The sequence below is a fragment of the Gossypium hirsutum genome, chromosome D02 (genome assembly GCF_007990345.1).
Source record: "Gossypium hirsutum isolate 1008001.06 chromosome D02, Gossypium_hirsutum_v2.1, whole genome shotgun sequence".
NCBI classification, from domain to species: domain Eukaryota; kingdom Viridiplantae; phylum Streptophyta; class Magnoliopsida; order Malvales; family Malvaceae; genus Gossypium; species Gossypium hirsutum.
This window is the reverse complement of record NC_053438.1, coordinates 59,394,827-59,417,143: the sequence shown is the minus strand read 5'-3', so window position 1 is coordinate 59,417,143 and position 22,317 is coordinate 59,394,827. Positions and strand designations below refer to the sequence as shown.

At 34.2% G+C, this 22,317-nt stretch overlaps 2 protein-coding genes across 3 annotated transcripts; one reads left to right on the top strand and one right to left on the bottom strand.

The window, feature by feature from the left end:
- The first annotated feature begins 1,487 nt into the window (after positions 1-1,487).
- LOC107907876 (secreted RxLR effector protein 161-like) lies at positions 1,488-1,988 on the top strand. The gene has a single exon (XM_016835187.1). It carries the CDS (start codon positions 1,488-1,490, stop codon positions 1,986-1,988), a length of 501 nt encoding a protein of 166 aa, XP_016690676.1.
- Positions 1,989-10,915: 8,927 nt separating this feature from the next.
- LOC107909726 (paramyosin) lies at positions 10,916-14,948 on the bottom strand. Of its 2 annotated transcripts, XM_016837356.2 has the most exons (6): positions 14,828-14,948; positions 13,158-14,634; positions 12,973-13,049; positions 12,706-12,817; positions 12,413-12,529; positions 10,916-11,462 (listed from the first exon to the last, which is right to left on the bottom strand). In XM_016837356.2, exons 2-6 carry the CDS (start codon positions 14,562-14,564, stop codon positions 11,100-11,102), a joined length of 2,076 nt encoding a protein of 691 aa, XP_016692845.2. In that variant the 5' UTR covers positions 14,565-14,634; positions 14,828-14,948; the 3' UTR covers positions 10,916-11,099. The 2 variants fall into 2 exon arrangements, with proteins under 2 accessions (XP_016692845.2, XP_016692847.2); XM_016837358.2 differs by having other exon boundaries at positions 13,158-14,948.
- Between the last annotated feature and the right edge of the window lie 7,369 nt (positions 14,949-22,317).

Genomic DNA, 22,317 nt, shown 5'->3' with positions numbered 1-22,317 from the left:
AACTCAAGGTATTTAGGAGTGCCTGTTATCCGTACCTAATACCTTTTCAGCAGCATAAATTACAGTTTCAATCTCAACAGTGTATTTTTCTTGGGGTTGGCTCTAACCAGAAGGGTTACAAATGTCTGGCTGCTGATGGTCAGATTTTTGTGTCAAGACATGTTTTGTTTGAGGAGACACAGTTTCCTTTTCAAGCTGGGCTTTCTCGTTCAACAGTTGTGTCTCCTGTATGATTTTGTCATCAACAGGCTTCTGTGCCTATAGTTGACTCGACTAATCTTTTGGCTTCTAGCTCGTCTAGCTCACCTGAAGCTCTTCCTGTTTCTGCTTCTGCACGGTCTTCCAATAGTCAATGCTCTCTTAGTTCCTTACCTTCATCAGTGGAATTGGCTCCCATGGGAAACTCACTAGCATCAAGTGCACCAACTTCTCTGGAATAATTGCCTCCTGTTAACTGTCATCCGATGTGTACTCGTTCAAATAATAGCATTTTTAAGCCAAAGCTATTTTCCACTCTTCTGGATGAAAGTGAATCAACTACTATTGTTAAGGCTTTTAAAAGTCCTGCCTGGACTGCAGCTGCACAAGCTGAGTATGAAGCATTGTTAGCCAACAAAACATGGGATCTTGTTCTGTTACTTGAAGGTCGTCGGGCTGTTGGTTGCAAGTGGATTTTTAAAGTCAAATGGCATGCAGATGGATCCGTAGCTCGCTACAAGGGACGGTTAGTTGTTAAAGGATATTTACAAGAAGCTGGTATTGATTTTTTGGAGACTTTTAGCCCCGTGGTCAAGCCAACAATGATCCAGGTCATTTTGGCTCTTACTGTGTCTCGAGGGTGGTCTCTTCGCCAAGTTGACATTAACAATGCATTCTTGAATGAGGATTTACATGAGGAAAATTATATGACACAACTGCCAAATTTTGAGCAACATTCAACTGATGGTCATCCGCTTGTTTGCAAGTTGCGAAAGGCCCTTTATGGTTTTAAACAGGCCCCTCGTGCATGGTTTCATAAGCTAAGGGAACTCTTGCTAGCTGATAAGTTTGGCCCTTCTAAAGCTGACAGTTCTCTGTTCATTCAACAAGTAGGGTCTCAACTTCTCTATGTCTTAGTCTATGTCAATGATATCATAGTCACTGGTACTGACTCTCTTACTATTGATAGTTTTGTCAAGGATCTTGATGTTCATTTTTCTTTGAAAGACTTGGGTCACCTGAACTATTTTCTTGGGATCGAAGTAACACATACTCCGCATGGTGTCTTCTTGAGTCAGAAAAAGTATATTTTGGAGTTGCTTCAGAAGGCTTACATGGGTATGCCTAACGCTTCTCCTACTCCAATGGTGACCACTTGTCGACTATCTGTTCATGAAGGAAGCCCGGTGGAGGAAGAGCGCTTATTCAGAAGTGTCGTGGGTGTCCTATAATATGTGGTTATAACAAGACCAAACATTGCTTTCTCTATTAACAAGGTGTGTCAGTATATGCACAAACCTTTAGATACACATTTCAAGGCTATCAAACGAATTCTAAGATACCTACAAGGAACACTAGACTACGGGTTACAGTTTACTCGAAACTCGAAGTTTCTTCTCAAAGGATATTCTGATGCGAGTTGGGGTTCCAATGTTGATGATCGTCGGTCTACCTCTGGCTTTTGTGTTTTTCTTGGAGGAAACCTGATTTCTTGGAGCTCTAAGAAGCAACAAGTGGTGTCAAGATCCACCGCTGAGGCTGAATATCAAAGCTTGGCTCATGTCACTGCTGAAATATCTTGGATTCGGTCATTGTTGACAGAACTGGGTGTTTGGATTCCAAGTAAGGCTCTAGTTTGGTGTGATAGCTCAGCCGCCATTGCTATAGCAAACAATCCTGTTATGCATTCCAAATTTAAACACGTGGAATTGGACTTTTTTTGTAAGAGAAAAGGTGGTGAATGGGTCGCTGCAAGTTGGTCATATTTTAGGACAGGATCAAATTACTGATATATTGACCAAGCCCTTATCTGGAGGGTTATTCGACAAATTTCAGAAAAAACTTGGAGTGGTCTCCATAGGAGGGGATTTCGTGCAGAGGCAAGGAAAGTCGAGAAGCGTGGGCCATGTTATGAATAAGAATTAGTTAGTTAAAATATAATTATTAAGTAGTTAGTTAGTTAGTTAAGCATCTGTTAGAAGTTATTAGTTAGCAGTTACTGATCTACTGTATTAAATACTCAGTTGTACTCTCTCATTTAGTAATGAATTCAGTCAATCTTAACAACCAGGATCTAAGAACTTAGGGGTTTATCCAAATTTCTGAATACTGTCATTCTAGTAAACCGTCCCCTCAGTCTATTGTCTGTGTTGAAATCAAGTTTTGCGACCTTCCCTATTAATTTGCCTATCTCCCTAAGATTTTTTTTATTGTTCAGATAACCGGGAAGTCCTGGCAGTCGGATCCATGCCATAACAACCGATGGGAAGGGTGGAATGGATTAAAATCCAATGTCCATAGTTGAACCATAAGGTATTAGCTGAAGACAATCCAAGTGATACAAGCCAAGGAGGTGACACTCAAGGGGTTGTTTTTCCTAGTGGTCCAATTACTCGAAGCAAGGCACGACAATTAAAATTAAAGATGAATGCTTTTGTCCAAGACTTTGTTGCTACAAATTTAATTCATCATGTTCGTGACATTGACAAATACGAGAATGCAATTCACTGGACCAATCTTGGAATAGTGAAAGCCCATAAATTGGTGGATTAATCTTTTATGTATATTATTATTATTTACTTAATTCTCATTGGTTGGGACACATCATTTATGAGTTAAGTAATTTTATTGGTTAGGTTATTATTTATTTATTTTCTTAGATAATTTTAAAGAGTTTTATTAGGATTCAATTACTCTTGTAATTTGCCTATAAATAGGCTTGTTTTCTACACATTGAGAGGGGAATAAAAAAGAAGAGTATTTGTTTTCTTTCAAATTTGTGTGAGGCAAATTTTTTGGGAGTAGAGTGATTCTTCTCTTGCTATTTAGTTTGGAGTTTGTTACTTTTCGAGGGTATTTCGGAGTTGCAAATATTCAAATTTCTTTCCCGTTCATCGGTGTTTCTAGAGGTTCTTCTTCTAGGGGTTTCGTAGGGAGCCGCTCAATCATTGGCGTTTTTGGTTACAAGTTAACCAAGGGTTTCATAGGGCAAATCTATCCTTTTTATTTATTTATTTATTATTTAACTAATTTTATTTATTCTCGTTTTATTTCTAATTTGTGTTTCTCTTGTGTCTAGATCCGGGTTTCCGCATCAGTTGGTATCAGTTTCAGGCCATTCGGTGTTATTTTCGAAGCTAAAATCAAATCCGAAACGAGTCAAAATACCAAAAACACTTTTCATCGGTTTCGATGATTTTTTTTTAAAAAAGTTTGTGTTTATTCTCCTCTTATTCTTTAAATAAAAGCAAAAAAAATAGCAAAAACAGCAAAAAAACAAAAAAAGCAAAAAAACGCAAAAAAAAAGAGTAAAAAGCACAAAAAAAAGCAAAAAAAAAAGAGTAAAAAGCGCAAAAAAAAAGAGCAAAAAGCAAAAAAGCACAAAAAAAAGTTGCCTACCTTTCATACGTAGGTTTCTTCTTTTCCTATTATTGTTATTCTTTTTATTTTATTTTTTCCCAAAATTGAATTTTTTTCCCCTTCTTTCTTGACTCAAATATAATTAAAGCTTCAATTTTTGAAAATCTTAACACACCAAACGTTTCTGATTTTTGTTTTCCTTTAAATTGGGTAGAGTTTTCTTAAGTTTTCTTCTTATTAAAGCTTTTCTTTGACTCTAGAGTTAGGGATCGTTGCAGGTCTACGTTTTTTTTGTTTCTCTTACGTTTTCTAACACTTTGTTTCTTCTTGTGTTAGCAGATATTAAAGGCACGCACAATTCTTTCATCCGTGTAACCTCCATTACAAATTACCTCGTCAAGTTTATTGGCCTCTTAAAGCAATTAGGATCTTCATTGTTTCTTTGAAGTTTGCACCTCTATTATTTGATCTTGATTAGTAACCCTCTCCAAACATATTTACAAGTTTTGATCATTCAGAGAGTTATTCTTTTGAGAGCTAACGAGTGAGGTTATTATTATTTTTTCTTTCTTGTTCCTATTTGTTTGATCTTTCACAGATACCATGCCGCTCGCTAGATCCCAAACTAGTAAAAATGAAGAGGATGAGCAAAAAAGAGAGAACGATCCTTTGGTTGAGTTGTTACAAAAAGAGATGAAAAAGTTGCAAACTCAACTCGAGCATCGCATGACCCAAATGTTACAAGAGCAATGGGAGTATCTTGATATAAAACTTACAACTCAAGCTGAGATGCCTCCTTTGGAAGATGCTGATGATGTGCATGATCATGATGAGTATGAAGTGTACTTGAAGTATGGTGAGAAAGCACTTGTTGCTCGAAGGGCTTTAAATGTCCAGTTTAAAGAGGAAGGGCGCGAACAAAGAGATAACATTTTCCACACGAGATGTTTGATTGGTGGACAACCTAGTTCATTGATCATCGATAGTGGAAGTTGCACCAATGTGGTGAGTTCTTCCCTTGTTGAGAAACTTGCCTACCTTGTGTGAAGCATCTAAGGCCATACCGCTTGCAATGGCTGAATGATAGTGGGGAGGTAAAAGTATCTAAACAATGCTTAGTTTCATTTTCCATTGGTAGATACTCTGATAAAGTTTTTTGTGATGTTGTTCCAATGCAAGCTGGGCACATATTACTTGGACGGCCATGGCAGTTTGATCGACGAGTAAATCATGATGGTTTCCTTAACCAATATACTTTTGTGTTCCTTGGAAAGAAGTTTACTTTGGCTCCACTTCCTCCTCAAGAAGTCTACAATGATCAACTTAAACTTGCTAGTGAGATGGGTAAGGGAAGTGAGGTAAAATCATTGAAAAAGGCTGAGAGTAAAGAGGCCCTTAGTGTTAAAAACCAACTTAAAGGCCCAACATTGGTGAGTGATTGCACACACAAGTCACGAGATGAGAAAGTGAGTTTATCCGCTAGGTTTCGAGATATCAAATTTGCTCTTTGTACAAAACAAACATTTGTAATTATTAGGTTTAGGGAAAACTTTATTTTGACTAACCCTAATACACATTTGCCTAGTTGTTTTGTTGATCTTTTGCAGGATTTTGAGGATGTATTTCCTTTTGAAATGCCTAAGGGATTACCTCCTTTACGAGGGATTGAACATCAAATTGACTTTGTGTCTGGTTCGAGTATTCCGAATAGACCAGTCTATCGAAGCAATCCTGAAGAAACTAAGGAGTTGCAAAGGCAAGTTGAAGATCTCTTAGAGAAAGGGTTAATTCGTGAGAATCTAAGCCCTTGTGCGGTCCCTGTACTTCTCGTCCCAAAAAAAGATGGTTCTTGGAGAATGTGTGTTGATTGTCGTGCTGTCAACAAGATTACGGTAAAGTATCGATATCCAATTCCTCGATTAGATGATATGTTGGATGAGCTTAATGGTGCATGCATTTTCTCTAAAATTGACTTAAAAAGTGGTTACCATCAAATAAGAATGAAACAAGGTGATGAATGGAAAACTGCTTTTAAGACTAAGTATGGCCTATATGAGTGGTTAGTTATGCCATTTGGCTTAACTAATGCTCCTAGCACATTCATGAGATTAATGAACCACATACTTAGACCTTTTTTAGGAAAATTTGTCGTTGTGTATTTTGATGACATACTAATTTATAGCAAAACTTTGAATGATCATGTTGGGCATGTTAAATTAGTATTGGATGTGTTAAGGCATGAACGACTCTTTGCTAATCTTGAAAAATGCACCTTTTGTATGGATAAGCTTATTTTTTTGGGTTTTCTGATAAGTTCTACAGGAATCCATGTGGATGAGGAGAAGGTAAAGGCAATTCAAGAATGGCCTATCCCTAAAACTGTTTCTGAGGTAAGGTCTTTCCTTAGGTTAGCCGGTTTCTACTGCAGGTTTGTTCGTAACTTTTCCACAATTGCTTCACCTTTGACTGCACTTATTAAAAAGGATGTATCTTTTCATTGGACAGATAAGCAAGAATTAGCATTTAATGAACTTAAAGATAAATTGTGTAATGCTCATATTCTTGTTTTACCTAATTTTGAAAAGACCTTTGAGATTGAATGTGATGCTTCTGGTGTAGGTATAGGTGCCGTCCTCATGCAAGATAGTAAACCACTAGCCTAATTTAGTGAGAAACTTGGTGGAGCACATTTGAACTATTCGACCTATGATAAAGAGTTGTATGCCTTGCTAAGGGCATTAGAAGTTTGGCAACATTACCTTTTACCAAAAGAGTTTGTGATTCACACTGACCATGAATCACTTAAGCACTTAAAGGGACAAGGTAAGTTGAACAAGCGACATGCGAGGTGGGTTGAATTTATTGAATCTTTTCCTTATGTTATAAGGTATAAGAAAGGTAAAGATAATATTGTGGCTGATGCTCTATCAAGGAGGTACATTTTACTTAGTACTTTGCATACTAAGTTATTAGGTTTTGAGTATCTCAAAGATTTATATGCAACTGATTCTGATTTTGCAAGCATTTATGACGCATGTGAACATGGTGCATTTCACAAATTTTATAAGCATGATGGCTATCTTTTTCGAAATAATAGACTATGCTTACCAAAGTGTTCAATGCGAGAATTGTTGGTTCGAGAGGCTCATAGTGGTGGTCTTATGGGTCATTTTGGAGTCACTAAGACTTATGATGTTTTACATGAGCATTTTTATTGGCCTAACATGCGAAAACTTGTTGAAAAAATTTACTCTACTTGCATTACTTGTAAACAAGCTAAATCCACTGTGATGCCTCATGGTCTATATACTCCTCTTCCTGTTCCTAGTTCACCTTGGACTGACATTTCAATGGATTTTGTAATAGGTTTACTAAGGACAAAGCGTGGACGAGATAGCATCTTTGTGGTTGTGAATCGATTTTCTAAAATGGCTCATTTCATTCCATGCCATAAGACTGATGATGCAACCCATGTTGCCGATCTATTTTTCCGTGAAGTTGTGAGATTACATGGAATCCCTAGGACTATCGTTTCCGATAGAGATGCAAAATTTCTTAGTCACTTTTGGAAGGTGTTATGGGGTAAGTTAGGTACTAAACTACTTTACTCTACTACATGCCACCCTCAAACTGATGGTCAAACCGAGGTGGTAAATCAAGTTTTGGGATCTTTGCTTAGAGCCATAATAGGTAAGAATGTTAAATCTTGGGAAGAATGGATACCCTATGTTGAGTTTGCTTATAATCGTTCTGTTCATTCTTCCACAGGTTTTACTCCTTTTGAGATTGTATATGGCTTTAATCCACTTCCTGTTTTAGATTTGCTTCCTTTACCTTTGAATGAGATTGCTAATTTAGATGGTGAAAGGAAAGCTGATTTAGTGAAAGAGATCCATGAGAAGGCTCGTAAAGCCATTGAGAAAAAGAATGAGTCCAATGCACATCGAGCTAATAAAGGGCGAAAGCAAGTCTTGTTTGAACCTGGAGATTGGGTATGGGTGCATATGAGGAAGGAACGATTTCCTTCTAAGAGAAAGAATAAACTTGATGCACGAGGAGATGGACCATTCCAAGTACTCGAGAAAATAAATGACAATACTTATCGCATTGATCTTCCTGGTGAGTATAGTGTTAGTGCTACTTTCAATGTTTCTGATCTTTCTCCTTTTGAATTTGATGCAGGTTCAGATTCGAGGACGAATCTTCTTGAAGAGGGGGAGAATGATACGAGCCAAGGAGGTGACACTCAAGGGGTTGTTTTTCCTAGTGGTCCAATTACTCGAAGCAAGGCACGACAATTAAAATTAAAGATGAATGCTTTTGTCCAAGACTTTGTTGCTACAAATTTAATTCATCATGTTCGTGACATTGACAAATACGAGAATGCAATTCACTGGACCAATCTTGGAATAGTGAAAGCCCATAAATTGGTGGATTAATCTTTTATGTATATTATTATTATTTACTTAATTCTCATTGGTTGGGACACATCATTTATGAGTTAAGTAATTTTATTGGTTAGGTTATTATTTATTTATTTTCTTAGATAATTTTAAAGAGTTTTATTAGGATTCAATTACTCTTGTAATTTGCCTATAAATAGGCTTGTTTTCTACACATTGAGAGGGGAATAAAAAAGAAGAGTATTTGTTTTCTTTCAAATTTGTGTGAGGCAAATTTTTTGGGAGTAGAGTGATTCTTCTCTTACTATTTAGTTTGGAGTTTGTTACTTTCAAGGGTATTTCGGAGTTGCAAATATTCAAATTTCTTTCCCGTTCATCGGTGTTTCTAGAGGTTCTTCTTCTAGGGGTTTCATAGGGAGCCGTTCAATCATTGGCTTTTTTGGTTACAAGTTAACCAAGGGTTCCATAGGGCAAATCTATCCTTTTTATTTATTTATTTATTATTTAACTAATTTTATTTATTCTCGTTTTATTTCTAATTTGTGTTTCTCTTGTGTCTAGATTCGGGTTTCCGCATCACCAAGGTCCTTGGTTAAGCACTCTCTCATAATCTTCTTTCCTCTGAAATTTTATGGAAAAAATACCCGTTCTCCACATCCATAAGTTGAAACGGTTTTGAGGGTCGCCATAGACTCGAGACCCTATTTGGCAAAGTAGCATAACCAATGCTCCAACCCAAAAACTTCACCACTATCATGGTTTTCATATCCTTTAACAAGTATTGATGAACCCGATCTAAGAAAGCAACCACGGGAAACTTAGTGAAATCTTCTTCTACAAAGTCAAATATTTCCCCACCATCTTCCACTGGTTCCTTCGCAGACTCAACGGATTTACGCAATAGCATATCTTTCCATGACACAGTAGAGCTCGGTTCCGGTCTAATGACATTTCTACGCTATCCACTCCTTTGTCTTTGAAACGGACTTTTCTAGTGTTGCGGCTATCTGTCGAACACTCATTGTTGTCCTCAATATTACCGGAAGTTGACATCGGAGAACTTTTTTAAAAACACGTGTATTTTAATTATTCTAGTAACTTTTATTGAATTGTTAATTTTTTACATGTAAACTATTTAACGCTGTCTTTCGAGTCAATAGTTCAAACGCAAAATTTATTGGCATTGTTATCTAGTTAAATTAACTTCCCAAAAATTTGGCATTAAATAAGAGAGATTAACTTTTTAATTTTCACAAAATAGAATTATGAATTTGCAGGTTTTATTTTGTATTAGTTTGCTTTCTCCGGTTTCAAGATAGATAGTATTGTTTCGTAATCTTGTTTTTGAAGTTGTTTTATGAAGCAAGAACGAAGTAAAATATTTTATTTAAGAAATTAGATAAAATTTTTAAAATTTTGAAGTAGTGAAGCTAAAAATTATATTCTAAAAAAATTTAAATTATATAATTAATTTTTAATTAGAGTGAAAATTACAAATATTTCCTTTTTTCGAGTAATTGAAGGATTTAAAATGAATGTCATTTAACTAGTTATATGTAGATATGATTTTAGAATTTTTACAAATAGATGACTAATGCGTAACTTTTCAGAATTTTAACTTTTCAGAATTTAAACTACTGTCCTGAAGGTACATAATTAAAGGAGATTTTTTTTTGAGAGAGAGTATCTTAACAACTTTGATGTTCTCTAAAAAAACCACTTTGATGTTAATTTCAGGTTGTAAATATTAATAATGAAATTAACTGTTAATTTAATGCTAAATTTCAGATCAAGTTTATAAGGTAATTTTTTTTAGTTGTGATCTTACATATTTGTGTTTTTTTTAACATAATTAATTGCGTTTAATGAAATAAATTCTTAAATAATAAAAGAAAACGAAATTGAATTGTAAAAAAAAATTAAATTAAATGAAAAAGTAACGAGAAAATATTGTTTTGGCATATTGTTTTACACTTAAAAATAAATAAATAGCAACTTTGACTTTATAATTTTCTACTCCTAAAACTTTATTCAATTTATTATTCCATGCACACAAATTTTAAATCACGTTTTATATTATAATCGAAATTTATGTAAAGTGCTACATTCAATGCATCATTCATAATTCATTTTATATTTGAAGAACATAAAATATTTTAAGTTTAGTTTTATTAAGCAAAAGTTCATATGTTCTTTTATTTATTTTAAATGAGGTCTATATTTAAGAAAAATAAAATATAATTATTCAAGAGTTTATTCATTAATTGAATTATATTAAAAATTATTTTTATTTATGCATGGGTTTAAAATTAGTATACTCTAGAACACTTTCAAATATATGAAAAAAAAAACTTTTAAAAAATAAAATATACTCATTTTTAACACATATATCAGTACCCCAAGCTCACAGTAACATAAATGTTGAACAATAATCTACTTACAGCATTACCAATTTGACAATGGAGAAAAACTAGTTAGAGCAACAGAAAGAGGACCCCCACGAGTAAATACATGTACAAGAGAAATAGAAGAAGCTGCATCATCTTGAACAACATCTATAGATAGGATACAAATTATATATAAATCAGCAACTACTCCACATAAGAAGCATTAAAAATAGACATTCACTTCAGCTGAAAGTACCTTGAGAATATAAGAACTCCATTGAGTCACATGTATCGACTAAGCATTCTTTGTTCATCAGAGATTTCACCAATGGCTCTCTACTAGCTGCTTTCTACTTGCCATACCGAAAAGCAGCTATCGAGACCTCAACTCTCAATTGCTCTTCCTCACCTGTTCAAATAGTTTGAAACGAACAGCAAGAATTTTTCTTTCAACAACGATCAAAGCCCTGAAATGAATAGAGAGAGAAAAGGGAAAAGGAAAAGAGAGGATAAACTCCGACGATGACATTTAGAACAAAACAGAATTGAAAAGGAAAACCAAAACAATGGAAAATAGATGAGTTTGATTATAAAGATTCGTTGCCATGGAAGTATGAACAAGAAAGATTCAACTCTCGGAAATCATTGCCATGTCAGAATTATAGAAGTGACAAAATCATTGCAAATGAAGGAGCTTTGAAGAATGAAATTACTATGAACTGATTTTACACAGAGAAAGAGAGAAGTATAATCAGAGAAGAGGTTCAGAAAGTGGTTCAGAAAGCTCCATTTCATTTGAACTCTGTTGCTGTGTCTCTGGTTTATGAAACCCTACAAAGTCCAGCCCAAGCCACTGCCATGGCCAACAAACATATCTTGGTCCATTTCGACCCCTTGAGTCTTCTCGTGTTTCAAACTCTTCTAGCTGAAAGGTAAGTTCCTCTACTCTTTCCCTCAGCCTACTTGCCCTCATATCTGCCAGCTTCAATGATTTCTCAGCAGCATCTCTTGCTGCCATGGCAGCAGCAGCAGTTTCTTCTTTGAATTTTAGCTTCTTCTCAGATTCTAACATGGCTTGCTTCGCCTCTTCAAGCTCCAGCTTAACTGCTGATAGCTGCGGATATTTATTAAATCATGATGATTAGGAGTAAATTGATATCTTGTAATAAGAAAAATAATAAGATACAATTGCATCACATCAAATAATTAGGTGCAACTTCATGTTCTTGCTCATGTGCATCATATATTGAACAGTCCTAGATAGACTACAAAAGTACCAGAATTCGGACTATTCCCAAACATTTTCTTGTATTTTTAAAGGCATAATGATAAATTTATCCCCTAATGTTTATCCATTTTGTCTCTTTGGCCCTCAACTTTCAAAATTTAGTCAAATTGGATTTTTTTGGATGAAAAAGCTAACTAAACTGTCAAAATTTTAACAGCATTATTGGATTTGTTTCACTTTGCCACTAATGCTTGACACCCATGATTTCAAAATTGCCTTTTTTTCGTTCACTGGATTACAAAAACACACACTATCTCTTGATAATAACTCATCAGGTTGGTTGATTCAATAATTCTTCTCAAAAGAAACCAAAAAAAAAAAAAACTCTTTTTCAGGTTATTTTTGGTTAGTTTCTCCAGCTTATGCCCTATGGAAATGTTATACAACTTCAAGTTATCCAAACATATTGTCACTTATCCTATATCTAGTAAACAACCGCTTCCCTCCCCACTGGAAGTATGTACATCAACCAAACACAAAAACACAGTTTTGGTTTTAATCTCATTTTACAATCCAAACCTGCTTGACTTTACAACATAGCCTATATGATTCTCCTGTTATTGCGGCATATTATTCTTTAACATTAGATGCATTTGATCTTGTCTAGATGTGTTAAGATTCAAACCTCAGTCTACAGCTAAATTGTAAATTCCATACTGGCAGAACTTCAAGACGATGACTACTCAAAACTGCCACCACAAAGGCCTTCAATAACTGTTCACAAAACCAGATATATAGTATCTATTAAAAGACCTGTATCATCTTAGCAAACATACCTGAGCTAAGAACTCTTGCTCTACAGCTCTTCCTGCAGCAGCCTCTTGCTCAGCTGCTGATTTCCATCTTGTAATTTCTTCCTCAGCAGCAGCAATGTCCATCATAAGTCCTTCAACCTTCACATTAGTTAAGTCAGCATTAAATGTCCACAAAGAAGCATAAATGCAACTTAGTCAGTTCTTCTAACACTTAAAATTAACCTAAGAATCTGATAACTGTACTCCAAGAAAATGGGAACAAACATTAAGCTAGTTTACTGTAAAAATTAAAGAGAGAGAGAGATGTTACTTACACTTTCATTTGCTACTCTCTCCTTCTCTTCAAGCTCCTCTATACGATGCATTCTTTGGTTGAGTTCCTTGGCTTGAGCCTCCACATGTTCTTTAAGTACACTCGACTCTGCCCTTAATACATTAGAACAGTATGTAGTTCAGTTCATGCAGAAAAACTCTCTATGTTAACCTATTCTACTCCTAATATTCCTTTAATCGTCCCATACAAAAGCAGGATGATAAAATATTGATTTTGTGCAATTTTAAAAATCCGAAATAACAGGTACCTTAATTCCTCCACAGAATGCTGCAGTTCAATTATCTCAAGCTGAGATGTTTTGACAATATTCTCCAAAGCACCAGCCTGTCAAATGGCATAATAGAACCTCAAAAAGGAAAGATATGACCTTGAAACACTATGCAAACTTAAAGAGAACATGTAACAAATCAATGGCAATAGAAAAAATCTAACCAGAGTGTATATTTCATCCTGGTCTGAGCCCGGATCTTCAGCTTTATTTCCATCGCCAATAAGATTACTAAATTTGAAGTCAATTCCAGCCTCTCTCAAACCATTCTCAGCAGTTTGAAACAACTCGTTAGTTTTGGACTTATTTTCAGATACCATCCTCCTGGACAGTGCACTCCTAAGTAAAGAACCAATGTGTTCTTTCTCCTTAATCAATCGAGCAACTGTTTCGTTTAAACTCTTTACTTCACGATTCTTTTCCTCCACTAAGTCCTTTGTTTTCACGGCAAGAATTCCTGTTAATTCATAGATAGACTCCATCCCCGCCAAACAAGCGCGGATATTTTCCTCAGAATCTGTCTCTTGTGGAAGAAAAAAGGACTCTGATACATCTGACTGATCCATATTATCAGCATCAACAATCTTAATAACATCATAAATAATTTCATGAATTCTAGAAACGAAATTCAACTGATCAACCAGTAACTGTCTCTGTAATTCCATCCTCATCTGCCAAATTTTCAATTTATCATCATATTCACTGCTCAAGTTCCTCAACTCCATTAATTCATCCTCTGCCAAATTAATCTTCTCCGACATCTCTTTTTCAATCTCCCCAATCTTCCCATCCTTTTCAGCTATATTCTTCTCTAAATTTTCAATTATATTAGTTTTCTTTGCCACCTCATCTCGTAACCCACTTATTGTAGCTTCAAGCTGAGAAACTTCAATGGCAATTTCGTAATTTCGTTGCTCTATCTGCTCCCTGGCTTCGTTTCTAGATTTGGTTGTGGTTTCGATCTGTTTAACGAGCTCTTCAACGATCTCGTTTGTTCTTTTGATTACTCCATAAGCAACGGAGGGCAGTCCGGTGTACTTTTGCGATCGCGGCAATCCTCCAGCAGAGAAGTTCTTGAAATTATTAACTTTTCCAGATATTTTTTCGATACCAGAAACAAGCATATGAGCAGAAGTCTCTATCTCCGATCGCAATCCATCTTTTCCCTTGGACGCTTCCTCCAATTGCTTCGCCAAATCTTCTCTCTGTTTCGTAACCTCGTCTTTGATCTTATTAGCTTCAGCTAATTGCGCCGTTAAGTTATCGTTCGATCTCAAAGCTTCTTCTTTCTCGCGGAGAGCTTCGTCACGTTGTCTCCCACACTCATCTCGCTTCTTAATCGCCTCGTGAGCCAAAGCTTTTAATCGATTAAACGAAACTTGAAGTTCTGATTTGGAATTCTCCGCCGCTTCTCGTGCTTGTTTCTCGCGATCGAGCTCCGCCAGAATTTCACGGAATTTCTCGACCGATACATCCTCTCGAGACGGATCTTTAATAACTATCGGTACCGGCTCATCAGACTCCACGTCACTGAGCACCGCATCGACTTCTTCATCGCCCGCACTCGTCATTTAAAAAGGAAGCCAATTATTTATATAATCGACAGTAAAAAAAATCCCGTATTTTGGTGCGATCGGAACCCTAGAATTGGAAGCAGAGGAGGAAGATAATGGAAGTAACCGATCGATATTAGTTGAGAGAGGAGGAAGGGAAAGAAATCATTGAAATGAGGCAAAAACAGGTGAAGATAAATTACGATTAAATTATAACCAGAAATTGCTTCCAAAAAGAGGTCTAGTGAAATTAAGGTTAACGGAAATAGGGGTGTCGTTACCTAAACGAGACGGTGACGCCGAAGAACAAAGAACAAGATTAGCTACCAACCAGTCTCTCCTTGGTCTCTTCTATTTTATTTTATTAGCGCCTTGAAAGGAAATTAACTTCACAAGGAAAACAATTTAAAATTTTTAAAATATGAAATTATAAGGCTTATGTTTTGGTGAATGATACGGCTTAGATGGTGCCACGTTGAGTAGCTTCTTTTTGGTACTCTAATTTGACGGGTCAGATTGATTAAGAGGATTACGTTTTAGGTTTTGACTTCCAACCGGAAAATTTAGGGGTTGAAAAAACAATTAAAAAAAGGTAATTTACCAAAAAAAAAGCCTATTTTTTAAAAAAATTACCGAAATGGACCCGGTATTTTATTATTTACCGGAATGGGCCTTTTCGAGTAACTCGCGTCCACGTCAGCGTGATGTCAGGGGACGTGCTGACGTGGCAACAAATCGCGTCCTCGAGGGGGCGATTTGTTTCCACGTCAGCAAAGCGCGCTGACGTGGCCGTGACTTGCCCATCTAATGAAATTTCATGTATATAGTTGCACTAAATTATTTAAATTATTTATAATACCTAAATTATCCCTATTTATTTGTTATATTACATAAAATACTCCTTTGAAAATACAAAACATTATGATAGCTAATTTAAAATTTATTCTCCACAACTAATGAAAATCATTTAAAATGCTAAAACTAGATCTATCTGAACAAACTATAAGAAAATCTCTGGAATGTTGTGATTTCTTCGTCTTCAACGAAAGATCTCGAGAAAGATCACGGTGAGGAAAGCTTGTGCTTAATGAGGAAGCAAATTTGGACACTCGGAATTATCTAACAATTATGCAGAACAGCAGCTGTCTTTCTTCACAACTGAAACATCATCTCGAGAGCCGACATTGATGGTTTGTCCCTTGGGCAATGTTGTTTGATCATTCCCTCCTTCGAGTGCTTTTCGACTGATCACATGATGTATTTGAGTTAGTATTTCAGTGAATGCATGCTCAACATTTGTAGATTCAAGGGCAGATGTTTCCATAAAGAAGCGCGTACACGTGGGTGCGACTTATCTATTTACTTTTTTCTCCAAAACCCTAAAAATCCTAAAAACCTTAAAACTTTAAACCCTAAAATCCAAAAACCTACAAGTTAGGAAATCACGGCCACGTCAGCGCGCTTTGCTGACGTGGCAACAAATCGCGTCCACGAGGGGGCGATTTGTTGCCACGTCAGCAAAGCACTCTGACGTGCCCGCGATTTCCTGGCACGTCCCCTGACATCACGCTAACATGGACGCGATTTGCCAGAAAATGGTCCATTCTGGTAAATAATAAAATATCGGGCCCATTTCGGTAAATTTATAAAAAATTAAGCTTTTATTTGTAAATGGCCCTTAAAAAAACCCTTAAATGCCAATAATTTCTCGTAATTGCACTTAAACATTATTGATTTCTTAGGGTGAATTTGGATAGGCGGTGGGTGCAGTACGGTATATTTAATTATTTTTTATCTCACATTATAATATTTAATCTTACCATCACTATTATTTTTACATTAATAATAAAGAAATGTATCGTGCATCTAAACTCACAAAGTTAATAATTAAAATTTTGAAAGTACTTTTCCTTTGAAAATTGGTTAAGTGTTGATGTGACTATGGAAAAAGAAAAGTTAAATTAGTGTAGTTTTTTTTTATTTAGATTTAATTATTAATTTTTTTTACATTTAAGTTTCAAGTTATAAAAATGCTAAAACTTTATTCTCAAAATCCTAAAAAAATGGAAATATTAAATAAAATAAAAAAATTTTCAAATGATGAAAAAAATAAAAAAATGGAAACTTTTAAAAAATAAAAAATCGAATAAACTGTTACAATTAAATGTGGATGTCCATATTCTAACCCCTTCATTTATGAGATAAAACCCCCTCATTCATTATAAAAGTAAATATGCAAGTTATGCTAATGAAGCACTTAAGTAAGCTTTATTTATATGTGTTGTATTAGATGACAATAATTATAAATAGAATCCTTGTATGAGTGAAATGATATATGCATAAATTCTTTGTTGATTTGATCTACTGTTTATATTTTTAGTATTCTCTTATTTGATTATTTTATAACACGTTATTGGCACGAGCCTTTACAAGCTCATAGTGAAGTTCACGTTATTACGACTATATATAACTTGACCATAAAGTTTCCATTGAACTATATACGACATACGCATTTTCATCATTGTTTTAATTTGTTCATCATATTTCGATAGAAAGAAAAATATTCAAAGCATATAAATCTTTTTTTTGTTAAACTATTTGATTTATTCACTATTTTTCTTAAAAAGGTTAGTGATTTTTTTCAATTATTTCAATTTGTTTTAATTTATATCTTATTTTCTTGATCCAGATAATTTGCATAAAATTTTATATTATTTTATTTCTTTGTTTGTTTTACATTGCTGCTTGCATGCTCCTTCATAGATTTACTATTTATGGACTACGTGGTAGTTTGGGATTTCATGTTGATACATAATGGATTTAGATTTGCAGTTACGTTATATGTAACCTATCAAGCATTTTAAAAGAGATTTGTTGTTTGTTAATTTTGTGTGTTTTGCATTCAATTGACATGTCCATTAAGTTCCTAATTTTATTTAAAATATGATTGGCCAATACACTATTTGACATTTTTTATAAGTAGCTCTTGAAATTCTTGATGAATATTACCTCTTTTACTGTTATTATTGTTCATAGTTTTTTTCCCTTTAATTTGTTGATTTATGATGGAAGTTACCACTTATCTTTCTTTTTAAATATCCGCCGAGTAAATCTGGTTAATTATTGATCATTATGCACTGGTAAAATGTAATATATATTTTTAATGCATTTAGTTTGGCTATAATAACTAGATTTTACGGGCTTGCTAGGTTTAGTACATGCTATCTTGTATAAAGATGATCAAACCTCACAAAGAATTTTTCTTTCAAGCATTTGCACCCGAGAATTTCTTTATGGGTTTCTATACCTCCATCTTTGTTTTATTTATAGTAATGAGAATAATATTTTTAAAATTCTTTACTCCTTTTATTTAATGTTCACATGTAGCTTAGTGATAATCTTGATTAGGCCAATAATTCGCTGTTTAATGTTTAAAATGTTTTAAAAAGTATTATGATTTGATCTCATGTATTCTTATGGCTAAACAAAATAACGAGTTATTCGTTTCACTGATTATGCTCCATTCTCCGAAGTGAATGTAGTAATGCATAACAATTATGAAAAATGAAAATATAGAGATCATGATTGTCGTTGTAATTGAGGATGTGGTTGGAGATGTACTAATAACCAGTGGTACTTCTAACCACTAGAAAAAGAATTATAATGAAAAACAAGAAAATTGTAGTCAAAATATTTGAAGGTTATTGAAAATTCATACTACCGATATGGTATGAAAATGCATTGGTCATGTACCTGTCGTACGTTTAAGCATCTAGTAAAACTTTATCAAAGCATCAATTAAAAGAAGAAAAAGAAGAAGAAGAAAAACAATATTGAGACAAATTTCGTTATCCCAAAATGATGAAATGAATGATAACTTTTCCAAAAAAAAAGTATGATGCTAAAGCTAATCATGCATACAAGGATGGTGATTTTAAAAGCGTTAATGATATATCTCATTCGTATGTTTCTAATTTTCCTTCATAAAAAATAGTTTTATATATTTTCCCATGACTATTTGCAATATTTCTTAAACAATGTTTTCTTTTAAGGAAAAATATGAAAATTTCTAATTTTTCGTTAAACCAAAGAATAAAAACATTGTTATGTAGATTTTGCTACAACAACATATTCTATCTTTAAAGGCAAAAGATTATTCTCATTTAATATCATATTAGGTAAATGGAAAAGTAATAAAAGGCTCCAAAAAAGCTATAATAGTATTATTTCAAGGGTAAAGTATATTATAGATGATGCATTGTTTTCTTTTAAGTCTAAAAAAAATTTAGCTTTACAGATATTCCTTGAAATGGATATCATATCAAGACTACAAATGAGAAAAATATTGAATATGTATATATTAAAATGTTGAATGTGGAAAGAAATATGTTTTGGAAAGAGTACTACTTTTCATCAGGCTATATTATGCACATATTAGTGCAATTGAGACACATGTTACTACAAACTAGAAGTTTGTAAAAGCACATACTTTTACTATTTGGTATGAACGGTTAGACCATCCTAGATCATATATGATGAAAAAAATTCAGAATTCATATGGACATTCAGTACAGAACCAGAAGTTTCTTTAACTTAAAGAATTCTCATGTGTTGTTTGTTCTCAATGATAATTGATTATTACAAGCTCATTAGTTAAAGTTGAGATTTAAAGTTTTGCATTTCTGAAATGAGTATGGGCTCATTCATCCACCATGTGGATGATTTTGGTAGATGCATCTACAAAATAATCACATATGTATTATCAACTCGCAACCTATTGTTTGTGAGATTGCTTGTTTAAATGATTAATTTTAGATTATACAATTAAAACAATTCATCTTGATAATATTGGTGAGTTTACATTCCAAGCTTTGAATAATTATTGTATGTCAATTGGGATAAAAGTTGAACATCATGTAGCTCATGTTCACACACAAAACGATTTAGCTGAATTGTTTATCAAACGCCTCCAACTAATAGTTAGGTCATTGCTTATGAGAACAAAACTCCTTGTTATAGCTTGGGGATATGTTGTTTTGCATGCAGCAACACTTGTGCACTTCTGGCCAACAAGTTATAATAAATATTCCCCATTACAATTGCCTTTTGGTCAGGAGCCAAATGTTTTCCATCTTAAAATTTTTGGATGTGCAATATATGTTCCGATTGCTCCATCACAACACACAAAGATGGGTCCTCAAAGGAGGTTGGGAATATATGTTGGTTATGCATCTCCTTCTATAATTAAGTATGTTGAACCATTAACTGGATATTTATTTACTGCACGATTTGTTGATTGTCACTTTGATGAAACAACATTCCCAACATCAGGGTAGAGAATAAAAAGTTGGATGAATAAAGTGTTTGAAATTAATTATCATTGTCTAATATCCTTATACAAAGCAATGCAAATCAGAAGTTCAACAAATAATTCATTTTACAAATCAAATGGCCAGATTTATTTACTGACCTAAAAAGAATTACAAAATCTCACATACCAGCTTGGGAATATATGTTGGTTATGAATCTCCTTTTATAATTAAGTATGTTGAACCATTAGCTGGAGATTTATTTACTGCACGATTTGTTGATTGTCACTTTGATGAAACAACATTCCTAACATTAAGGGAGAGAATAAAAAGCTGGATGAATAAAGTGCTTGAAATTAATTATCATTGTCTAATATCCTTATACAAAGCAATGCAAATCAGAAGTTTAGCAAATAATTAATTTTACAAATTAAACGGCCAGATTCATTTACTGACCTAAAAAGACAAAATCTCATACACCAGCTGAGAACGCTCCAATACAAATTGATGTCCCAATAGGGAAAACTGTTAGTACAAAAGAAAGTAATCCACGTTTGAAGCGTGGAAGACTAGTTGGTTCCAAAGATAAAAAATTCTCGTAAAAGAAAATGAGCAAACATTCAAGAATGTCATATAGTCGAGGCGGGAGTTCTTGAAGAAACCTATGAAATAACTAATTATAAAACTCAAGAAGAGATTCAGGTACCTAAAAGTGAAAATGAAAATGATGAAAATAAAGATATCTCAATAAGTTATATCAATACGAGAAAAAGGTGGAATTGGAAAAATATAGTTGTCGACAACAATTTTGCTTATAATGTTGCTAATGAAATAGCAAAAGAAAATGATGATCCTAAGCTTAAATCTATTGGGGAATGTAGAAATAGAAAAGATTGACCAAAATGGAAAGACGCAATTCATGCAAAATTAAAATGACTTTCTAAATGTGAAGTTTTGAACCTATAGTCCAAACACCTAAATATGTAAAGCCGGTAGGATATAAATGGATATTTGTGTGAAAACAAAATGAGAAAAATAAAGTCGTAACATATAAAGCACGTAGCACAAGGATTTTCACGAAATCCCGACATTGATTACGAAGAGACATTCTCATGTGGTGGATGCAATCACATTTAGATACCTTATTAGTCTGACAGTATATGAAAAACTTGACATGCGTCTAATGGATGTTGTTACAGCCTATTTGCATGGTACACTTGATAGTGAAATTTATATGAAAATCCTTGAAAGATTTAAAATCCCTGAAGTATATAAAGTTTCTCAGGAAAATTGCTTAATCGGATTAAAGAAAAGTTTTTATAGATTAAAACAATTTGAACTGTGTGGTACAATCATCTTAGTAAATATTTGTTAAAAGAAGGTTATAAAAACGATACAATTTGTTCATGTATTTTTGTAAAAAGGTCTGGATCAGATTTTGTGATAATTACTATTTATGTTGATGATCTAAATATTATTGGAACTCCTAAAGAGCTTTAAAATGCAATAAAGATTTAAAGAAAGAATTTGAGATGAAAGATCTTAGAAAAACAAAGTTTTGTCTTGGCCTGTAGATCAAGCATTTAAAAAATAAAATTCATGTCAATCAGTCAACTTATATGGAAAAGATCTTAAAGAAATTTTACATGGATAAAGCACATCCATTGAGTACCGCGATGGTTGTATGATCATTAGATGTGAATAAAGATCAATTTCGTCCTTGCAAGAATGATGAAGAGTTTCTTGGTCCTGAAGTACCATATCTAAGTGCCATAGGGGCATTGATGTATCTTGCAAACAACACAAGACCTGATATAGCTTTTGTTGTAAACTTATTAGTAAGATTTAGTTCTTCTCCAACACGTAGACATTGAAATGGAATTAAACATGTATTTAGATATCTCAGAGGGACCATTGATATGGGATTATTTTATTCAAATGATTCAAAATCTCTATTAATTAGTTATGCTGATGCTGGATATTTATCGGATCCACATAAAGGTTGATCTCAAACGAGGTATTTATTTACATGTGGAGGTATTTCCATATCATGGCGCTCAACAAATCGCACTTGGCTACCCAGCGTTTACCGTGGGCACGATAACTAGTACACTAGAGGTGCGTCCTTCCCGGTCCTCTTGTACTAGGGAAAGGTCCTCTCAATGCTCTAACGCCCACACCAGATATGGACCGAACTGTCTCACGATGTTCTAAACCCAGCTCACGTACCGCTTTAATGGGCAAACAACCCAAACCTTGGAACATACTACAGCCCCAGGTGGCGAAGAGCCGACATTGAGGTGCCAAACCTTCCCGTCGATGTGAGCTCTTGGGGAACAAAGCAAACATTAGTTGCTATCTCTTCAAATCATGTTGAAATAATGGCAATGCATGAGACAAGCCGAGAGTGTGTTTGGCTAAAGTTATTAACCCAACATATCCAGAAGATATGTAATTTGCCT